At 45.4% G+C, this 10471-nt stretch overlaps 1 protein-coding gene across 1 annotated transcript; it reads right to left on the bottom strand.

The window, feature by feature from the left end:
- Positions 1 to 620: 620 nt before the first annotated feature.
- LOC132403240 (zinc finger protein 239-like) lies at positions 621 to 10260 on the bottom strand. Its single transcript, XM_059986668.1, has 2 exons — positions 10151 to 10260; positions 621 to 3835 (listed from the first exon to the last, which is right to left on the bottom strand). Exon 2 carries the CDS (start codon positions 2915 to 2917, stop codon positions 1985 to 1987), a length of 933 nt encoding a protein of 310 aa, XP_059842651.1. The 5' UTR covers positions 2918 to 3835; positions 10151 to 10260; the 3' UTR covers positions 621 to 1984.
- Positions 10261 to 10471: the final 211 nt, after the last annotated feature.

Here is a 10471-nt window from a genome sequence, read left to right as displayed (position 1 = left end):
GCACCCAGAAGCTTCAGCCATCGCTATTCTGTCACCATCCATACTAGTGTTCCCTTACTATCTACTTTGCACAGCTCCTGTTTCATTCCTCTGTAGTTCTCTTTCCGCTGCGGTAATACTATTACATCTGACTTTGTCTTCTCCTCTCAAACCGCAGAGTGAATTCTATCGTATTATAATCACTGTCTCCTATGGGTTCCTTCCCTTAATCTCCCTAATCAAATCTGGTTCATTGCACAACACCCAATGCAGAATTCCTTTACCCTCGTGGGCTCAAGCACTATCTTGCTGTTTCATGCTGTCACCTCCCACAGTCTGTGGCGTCCGCTGGGTCCTAAACTGAGCAGATGCACTTGAGTTGAATATATCATTCCTTTCCCACCATAAACGGTGGAATATTCTATTTCTATCTTATTGTGTATATTAGGTGCATTCAAATATAACACCTTCAGTCCTGTATTCATCATCTTCTACATTTTACATCCATTTTAATGATTGACTTTAAAAAGGTAAATAAAAGATGTAAATTATGAAAAGGCACCTTAGTATGAATATGACTTCTAATATTGAGTGACCTCGCTTCTAAGAATTCAGTGAAGCGAAAGAAATCCCAGCAATCCCAACATTCAAAGTAAATTTATTATCAAAGTACAGATATGACACCATAGGCAACCTTGGATTCATTTTCTTGCAGGCACATTCAATAGATCCAAGTTTTCAAACAAAATTTTTGTAAAAACGTTTAAATGATCGTGAAGAAACAGTTTTTCGCTCATTCTTGGACTCCCAAAACAGGGCAGACAACCAGTATGCAAAAGACAACAAACTCTGCAAATTGACTGATGTACTTTCAGCTGTTTTGTTATGAAGATGATTTGCCAAATTATTTACAGAATCTCTTCAGACTTGTCAGGTACAGTACTGTGAAAAAGTCTTAAGCCCGTGCAGTATCCATAGCTAGGGTGCCCAGGGCTTTTGCACGTTGCTGCATTTGTCAACATGGAGTGGAGAGCAGTTTGTCAATTTGGCAGGAGCATAGGATTTTGGGAATGTCAGGAGTAGAGCGCTGCGGGAGGGGAGTGGGACAGGTGACAGAGACCGAGTGCCAGGGACAGAGGGTGGTGCGGGTGCAGACACACGCAGTCCTGAGACACCAGGAAAGGTCATTTGATTCCAAACAGTTGCTATTTGATCTTCACAGGATGTCTCTCTGGTGCATCCTGCTCCCTCCCCTGTCCTTCCCCTTTTCCCAATCATGATTCCCTTTTCTGGTCGGAGCCCCAAACTCTGCCCTGTGCTGACCTGTTTCTGCTTTCTGACTCTGCTCCACTGAATGTTCAACTAATAGTTCCCTATTCACCTTTCATATTTTAGAGGACAGTATTCAAACAACCCACCTGTGACAGAGACAGCCATTTAGAAGCTGTGAAAATGACCCTTATTAATAAAGTGAGCAGGGAATAAGGAGGCTAACGGCCATTGTCATTGATCCTCAGCCCAGAGATTTGAGGGATGAAGAATAAGTCAGACATAACTGCAGTCAGCTCGTCTTCTTCGTCAGTCTGCAGAAAGTCATGCAGGAAATTCTTCGTCCACAGAGTGGTGACTGTTTGCAACCCATCACCACAGGGAGGGTGAGAGGCGAACAGCAGGGATGGATTTAAAAGGACTGTTGTGCAACAGAAACACTGACAGGGACCAGCTGGGCTGTGTCAACTTCCTTCTGTACACAGGGTGTGTTGCAGATTTACTCAGTCCCTGAGACAGAGTTTAAAATAGAACTGATTTATTAGTCACAGATCCAGAACATGAAACTCCAGTCCCAGTAACAGCAGAAGAAACTCCTCCCATGCCCAGTGACCAGGGTGCAGAACTGGGTGTGATGAGCAGCAGCAATAATTGCAGAGTTCAACACCAACAGTCACTTTTGAACTTGCATCTGGATTCAACAACTGTGGTGGTTACACAGCCAGCAAGCAGCTTATTAAACCTTTTTCCGTGTGTGAACTCGGTAGTGTTTCACAAGGTTGGATGACCGAGAGAATCCCTTCCCACATTCAGAGCACGTGAATGGTTTCTCCCCAGTGTGAACCAGCTGATGTGCATTCAAGTGAAATGACTGAGTGAATCCCTTCCCACAGTCTGAGCAGGTGAACGGCCTCTCTCCAGTGTGAACTCGTTGATGTACCTTCAGTTGAGATGAGCAAGAGAAACGTTTACCACAGTCGGAGCAGGTGAATGGCTTCTCCCCAGTGTGAATTGACTGGTGTGTTAGTAAGTGGGATGACAGGGTGAATCCCTTCCCACAGTCTGAACAGGTAAATGGCCTCTCTCCAGTGTGAACTCGCCAATGCAACTTCAGTTGAGGTAACTGAGAGAACCCCTTCCCACAGTCTGAGCAGGCAAATGGCCTCTCTCCTGTGTGAACTCGCTGATGTACTTTCAGTTGAGATGATCGAGAAAATCTTTTCCCACAATCTGAGCAGGTGAACGGCCTCTCCCCAGTGTGAACTGACTGGTGTGTCAGTAGGTGGGATGACAGAGTGAATCCTTTCCCACAGTCTGAGCAGATGAAAGGCCTCTCTCCAGTGTGAACTGACTGGTGTGCCAGTAATTGGGAGGACTGAGAGAATCCCCTTCCACAGTCTAAGCAGGTGAACGGCCTCTCCCCAGTGTGAACTCGCTGATGTACTTTCAATTGAGATGATTGAGAGAATCCCTTCCCACACTCTGGGCAGGTGAATGGCCTCTCCCCAGTGTGAACTCGCTGATGTACCTTCAGTTGAGATGATTGAGTGAATCCTTTCCCGCAATCAGAGCAGGTGTACGGCCTCTCCCCAGTGTGAACTCGCTGGTGTGCCTTCAGATGAGAAGACTGAGAGAATCCCTTCCCACAGTCTGAGCAGGTGAATGGCATCTCTCTGGTATGAACTGAGTGGTGTGGCTGTAGGTGGGATGACTGAGTGAATCCCTTCCCACAGTCTGGGCAGGTGAACGGCCTCTCCCCAGTGTGAACTCGCTGGTGTACCTTCAGTTGAAATGACTGAGAGAATTCCTTCCCACTGCTTGATCAGATGTATGGCTCTCCCCGGTGTGAATTCGTTCATGAGGTAACAGATCAGATGACTGAGTGAACAGAGCAGTTGAAAAGTCTCTCTCCCTTGTGAACTCACTGGTTTGTTTGTGGGTTGGCTGAATGAGTGAATCTGCTCTCAGACACAGAGCAGGTGAATGGCCTCTCACTGGTGTGAAATTTCTGATGTATTGTCAGCTTGGATGACAGAATGAATCACTTCACTCAGTCAGAACAGGTGAACCCTCTCCCTGTGGTGTGAACTTGCTGATGTATCTTCAGGCTGGATGACTGAGTAGATCCCCTCCCACACACAGAGGAGATGAATGACCTCTCCCCAAGGCGAACTTTGCAGGTCAGCTGAGTGACTGAATTTCTTCCGACACACAGAGCAAGTGAATGGCCTCCCTCAGCACTGAACACACTGGTGTGTCGTTGGATAGGTTTAGTAAGAGAATCTCGTCCCACGCATAGAGCAGGTGACTAGCCTCTCTCCCCACTGTGAACTCACTGGTGTGTCGTGAGATCAGCACTGTAAATGAATCTCACACACAGAACTCGTGAATGGCCTCTCTCTCTTCAGAGTGAACCCACCGGTGGGTCTGCGGTTCGGCTGAGCAAATTTCTTCCCAAACAGAGAGCAGGTGAATGGCCTCTCTCAGCACAGTGAACTCACTGGGGTCTCAGCAGGTTGGCTGAATGAGAGAATCCCTTGTTGTTGTGTTTGAGATTCCCCTACACACATTCTTTGCTGTTTCTAACCTGTAAAAAGATTTACACAAGATATCAATGGGTGAAGGATGACACTTCAGATGAGATACGTTTCAGTCTGTATGGTGAGCTCTGATATCACACTGTTGCAGTGAGGTTCAACACAAGTTGGAGGAACAATTCCTCATTTTCTAACTGGGCACAGCTCAGACATCAGTACTGATGACCAAATTCTGTTTTTCTGTCTATATCGGAATGGGTCATTTCTGCCTGACTTCAATCTGTGACTTGGCTCAGTTTGTCTCTCTCCATCAGTACTATTTCAAGTTCTGATCATTTCCCTTGATATTACATGACTGCTCTTGGAGATTTCCTAATTATTCTGACCCCTCCCCAGGTGATTGACAGTGGTGAACTCATTGACGGCAAAGCCAATGAATATGAAGTGCGGAGGCAGTAGTCTTTCTCATTAGAGTGTGGCACTTCAGTGATGTAAAATCTACAAGTCAAAAGTGAACCTGTGAAAAGTGTTTGATATCACTATGTACCCAGAGAGAATGGTACAAAACATGTTCTCATGGGTAGAAAGGCCCAGAACATTTGTACAGGGCCCTGGTGAGACCACACCTGGAATATTGTGTACAGTTTTGGTCTCCAGGTTTAAGGAAGGACATTCTGGCAATTGAGGAGTGCAGCATAGATTCACTAGGTTGATTCCTGGGATGGCAGGGCTGTCTTACGCAGAGAGATTGGGCTTGTACACACTGGAATTGAGGAGATTGAGAGGGGATCTGATTGAAACGTTTAAGATAATTAAAGGATTTGATAGGATTGAGGCCGGAAATATGTTCCAGATGTTGGGAGAGTCCAGTACCAGAGGGCATGGATTGAGAATAAGAGGTCAGTTATTTAAAACAGAGTTGAGGAAAAATTTCTTCTCCCAGAGAGTTGTGGAGGTGTGGAATGCACTGCCTTGGAAGACGGTGGAGGCCAATTCTCTGGATGCTTTCAAGAAGGAGCTAGATAGATATCTGATGGATAGGGGAATCAAGGGATATGGGGACAAGGCAGGGACTGGGTATTGATAGTGAATGATCAGCCATGATCTCAGAATGGTGGTGCAGACTCGAGGGGACGAATGGTCTACTTCTGCACCTATTGTCTATTGTCTAACACGAGGAGGTTGAATGAAGTTGATTTTCTCAAGAATTAAAGCCCAAGAAGGATTTTTTCTCCCCCCACCCACCAATGCAGCACTAATGTGTATTTCCGTTGACTAGAAAGTAGACCATCCATCTGATATTAACTCAGAGTTAATTCGTTCCAAGTTCCCAATACTTGGGCTGAGATAGTTGGAGCTTCACAGTGTGTGGGAAATCCATCCACTCGTATTCCCTCCACCTGTGCTACCAAACGTGTCCTACAGACCGGTGGGGAAGCATCAGGAGTGTCACCCATGGTTGCCTCCATAACCAGAGAAAACGAATTAATGAGAGACCCATCTATCCAGGGCCTGGGTGTGGATCGAGGGGCTGATGGAGACGGAAAGGACCGGGTCTGTCCTGGGTTTGCAGAGCCACAGTGCGTCCGGAGCTCACAGCAACTGTCTCTCATTTGTGGTGCAGACACCAGTGCTGATGAAACTCCCACTTGGAACACCGACCCTACCTTCTTCTTCTTTTGTGTTAATGGCGGCTTGCACCTCTCAGGAAGAAGCATTACTGCCACTGACTGTAATGGATAATGAAGGGAACGTGACAGGGATCAGATCCAAACTCCCAACCCTGTTTTAAATGAAATGTTCACCAGGGATCTACATGACTAAACTGTCCCTGCCTCAGGTGTCAGAATATCCTGCAAACTAGGCACCTCAGATCTCCCCAATAATTGCCTAAACAGCTTCTCACATTACAACAAATATCTGTGGTACACCACACCTTGATCCCATGTTCCCCCGTCACTGGGACCTCACAGAAATCACACCACCCGTCCCCATGCTCAGCAACCAGCGCTGAAGTGGGGTGCAAACCCGTATGTCCAAACCTCAGTCCAACCACACATCTGCCCTCTTGTTCCTTCCCAAAAGGTGCCTCCCCTGGACCGATGGAAACAAATTGTAATACCACCTCCCTCCCACAATTTCTGCTGTTTCCCAATCCCAGCCAACCTAATATAAGACTTGACATCATACTTTCCCATATTGACTATAATTCCTGCCTCCGACTTAGTAAGTGGCTGTTTTGCGAGAACATAGGCCTTGGTGAGACCACACCTGGAGTATTGTGTGCAGTTTTGGTCCCCTAATCTGAAGAAAGACAGTCTTGCCATAGAGGGAGTACAAAGAAGTTCACCAGATTGATTCTTGGGATGGCAGGACTTTCATATGAAGAAAGACTGAATCGACTAGGCTTATACTCACTGGAATTTAGAAGATTGAGCGGGGATCTTATTGAAACGTATAAAATTCTAAAGGGATTGGACAGGCTAGATGCAGGAAGATTGTTTCTGATGTTGGGGAAGTCCAGAACGAGGGGTCGCAGTTTAAGGATAAAGGGGAAGCCTTTTAGGACCGAGATGAGGAAAAACTTCTTCACACAGAGAGTGGTGAATCTGTGGAATTCACTGCCACAGGAAACAGTTGAGCCCAGGTCATTGGCTATATTTAAAAGGGGTTACATATGGCCCTTATGGCTAAAGGGATCAGGGGGTATGGAGAGAAAGCAGGTACAGGGTTCTGAGTTGGATGATCAGCCATGATCATACTGAATGGCAGTGCAGGCTTGAAGGGCCAAATGGCCTACTCCTGCACCTATTTTCTATATTTCTATTCATTACCCGATACACCCACATGTGCAATTACCCAACAGAACTGGACTACTATTCCTGCGCTCTCCAGAACATATAATTCAATTCCATTCCTAACTCTGGCCCTTGAACGTTTCGATTCCAAACTCTGCATTACCAAGGCAGAGTCTGAGCAAATCACGACTCTGTTCAGCTTAATAGACAATAGAGAATGAGTGCAGGAGTAGGCCAATCGGCCCTTCTAGCCAGCACCACCATTCACTGTGATCATGGCTGATCATACATAATCAGTACCCCGTTCCTGCCCTCTCCCCATATTCCTTGACCCCGCTATCTATAAGAGCTCTATCTAACTCTCTCTTGAATGCATCCAGAGACTTGGCCTCCACTGCCTTCTGGGGCAGAGCATTCCACATATCCACCACTCTCTGGGTGAAAAAGTTTTTCCGCATCTCAATTCTAAATGGCCTACCCCTTATTCCTAAACTGTGGCCTCTAGTTCTGGACTCACCCATCAGCAGGAACATGCTTCCTGCCTCCAGCGTGTCCAATCCCTTAATAATCTTATATGTCTCAATCAGATCCCCTCTCATCCTTATAAATTCCAGTGTATACAAGCCCAGTCGCTTCAATCTTTCAATATATGACAGTCCCGCCATTCCAGGAATTAACCTTGTGAACCTACGCTGCACTCACTCAATAGCAAGAATGTCCTTCCTCAAATTTGGAGACCAAAACTGCACATAATACTCCAGATGGGGTCTCACCAGGGCCCTGTACAGCTGCAGAAGGACCTCTTTACTCCTATACTCAATTCCTCTTGTAATAAAAGCCAGCATGCCATTAGCTTTCTTCACTGCCTGCTGTACGTGCATGCTTGCTTTCATTGACTGATGTACAAGAACATCTAGATCTCGTTGTACTTCCCCTTTTCCTAACTTGACTCCATTTAGATAGTAATCTGCCTTCCTGGACTTGCCACCAAAGTGGAGAACCTCACATTTATCCACATTAAACTGCATCTGCCATACATTTGCCCACTCACCCAACCTGTCCAAGTCACCCTGCATTCTCATAACATCTTCCTGATATTTCACACTGCCACCCAGCTTTGTGTCATCAGCAGATTTGCTAATGTTACTTTTAATCCCTTCATCTAAATCATTAATGTATATTGTAAACAGCTGCGGTCCCAGCACTGAACCTTGCGGTACCCCATTGGTCACAGCCTGCCATTCCGAAAGGGACCCATTAATCGCTACTCTTTGTTTCCTGTCAGCCAGTCAATTTTCAATCCATGTCAGTACTCTGCCCCCAATACCATGTGCCCTAATTTTGCCCACTAATCTCCTATGTGGGACTTTATCAAAAGCTTTCTGAAAGTCCAGGTAAACTACATCCACTAGCTCTCCCTTGTCCATTTTCATAGTTACATCCTCAAAAATCTCCAGAAGATTAGTTAAGCATGATTTTCCCTTTGTAAATCCATGTTGACTCAGACTGCTATCCAAATGTGTCATAATTTCCTCTTTTATAATTGACTCCAGCATCTTTCCCACTACTGATGTCAGGCTAACCAATCTATAATTCCCTGTTTTCTCTCTCCCTCCTTTCTTGAAAAGTGGGACAACATTAGCCACCCTCCAATCTGCAGGAACTGATCCTGAATCTATAGAACATTGGAAAATGATTAGCAATGTGTCCACGATTTCTAGAGCCACCTCCTTAAGTACCCTGGGATGCAGACAATCAGGTCCTGGGGACTTATCAGCCTTCAGACTCAACAGTCTATCCAACACAGTTTCTTGCCTAATATAAATTTCCTTCAGTTCATCCATTACCCTAGTTCCTCTGGCCACTATTGCATCTGGGAGATATTTTGTATCTTTGCGAGTGAAGACAGATCCAAAGTACCAGTTCAACTCATCTGCCATTTCCTTGTTCCCCATAATAAATTCACCCATTTCTGTCTTCAATGGCCCAATTTTGGTCTTAAATACTTTTTGCTTTTCACATACCTAAAGAAGCTTTTACTATCCTCCTTTATATTCTTGGCTATTTTACCTTCGTACCTCATTTTTTCTCTGCGTATTGCCTTTTTTATCTTCTGTTGCTCTTTAAAAGCTTCACAGTCCTCCGGCTTCCCACTTATCTCTGCTATGTTATACTTCTTCTCTTTTATTTTTATACTGTCCTTTACTTCCCTCGTCAGCCACGGCCGCCCCTTACTCCCCTTAGGATCTTTCTTCCTCTGGAATAAACCAATCCTGCACCTTCTGCATTATTCCCAGAAATACCTGCCATTGTTGTTCCACTGTCTTCCCTGCTAGGGTATTGTTCCATTGAACTTTGGCCAGCTCCTCCCTCATAGCTCCATAGTTCCCTTTGTTCAACTGTAATACCGACACATTCGATTTTCCCTTCTCCTTCTCAAATTGTAGGTTAAAACATATCATATTATGGTCACTAGCTCCTAATGGTTCCTTTACCTACAGGTCCCTGATCAAATCCAGTTCACTGCACAACACTAAATCTAGAATTGCCTTCTTCCTGGTAGGCTCCAGTACAAGCTCTTCTAAGAATCCATCTCGGAGGCACTACACAAACTTCCTTTCTTGGGATCCAGTACCATTCTGATTCTCCCAGTATGTTGAAATCCCCCATGACAACTGTATCATTACCTTTGCAACATGCCAATTTTAACTCTTCATTCAACTTACACCCTACATCCAGACTGCTGTTTGGGGGCCTGTAGATAACTCCCATTAGGGTTTTTCTACCCTTAGAATTTCTCAGTTCTATCCATACTGACTCTACATCCCCTGATTCTATGTCCCCCCTCGCAAGGGACTGAATATCATTCCTCACCAACAGAGCCACCTCAACCCCTCTGCCAGTCAGTCTGTCCTTTCGATAAGATGTATATCCTTGAATATTCATTTTCCAGGCCCTGTCCGCTTGAAGCCATGACTCTGTTATTCCCACAACATCGTACTTGCCAATTTCCAACTGAGCCTCAAGCTCATCTACTTTATTCCTTATACTTCGTGCATTCATATATAATACTTTTAATTCGTACTCCCCTCTCCTTTCATATCAATTCCTATTTCACTTGGCCATACTATATGATCTCTTCTTGAGCTTTCTACTCCTTTGATTCTGTTGCTTAACTCATTCATCTCAATGCAGACTAACGATAATGGCCAGAAATTCTGCTGTACAGACGGACAACCCATCTGTCAGCCTTTTCCCCACCTCAGCATTAAACCAGGGGATGAATACCCCAGAGCTCACCCGGTTACTCACCGGGTCTTCAGCACCATCTGTGAAGATGGGCAAAAAGAAAACCTGCTGCAGCTGTAAATGACCAGACACCCTCTCACCACCTACAAGATCCTGACTATCCCCCAGTAACGTCAAACCTATTCCCTCTTCCAGAAATTTCCACGGGAACTCCAGGCTAGCTCACAGTTGGGCTAATCCGTAAATCCCAGGACATCTCTCGCACATATTCCCTAATTATCCGCCCGAAACAGTTACCACTCCGCTACCCGCTCCTACCTGCGGCCGATCCGCCAGAGCCTTTCGTCCACTGAGCGCATGCGCGATTTTCGGAACCCAGCTGTGATCTTTACGCCTGCGCATTTGATCGCTGGGTCACCGGCGGCGAATTCTGGAGCGCGGAGACCTCTGGGTAGACAAGCTGCCAATCAGAATCAGGTTTAATGTCACTGACATTAATCCCGTAGAATTTGTTAACATTGCGGCAGCAATACAATGCAATGCACAAAAGATAACTCTGAATTACAGAAAGATTATATATAATAGTTAAAGTAAGTAAGTATTGAAAAATAGAAATAAAGAAGTTAGGAGGCAACGTTC

This window comes from Hypanus sabinus, chromosome 12 (genome assembly GCF_030144855.1).
Source record: "Hypanus sabinus isolate sHypSab1 chromosome 12, sHypSab1.hap1, whole genome shotgun sequence".
Lineage (NCBI taxonomy): Eukaryota > Metazoa > Chordata > Chondrichthyes > Myliobatiformes > Dasyatidae > Hypanus > Hypanus sabinus.
This window is presented reverse-complemented; position numbering and strand designations above follow the sequence as displayed.

Coding starts and splice junctions, on each gene's coding strand:
- LOC132403240 (XM_059986668.1), bottom strand. CDS start 2,917: ATGCCATTCACCTGCTCAGACTGTGGGAAGGGATTCTCTCAGTCTTCT.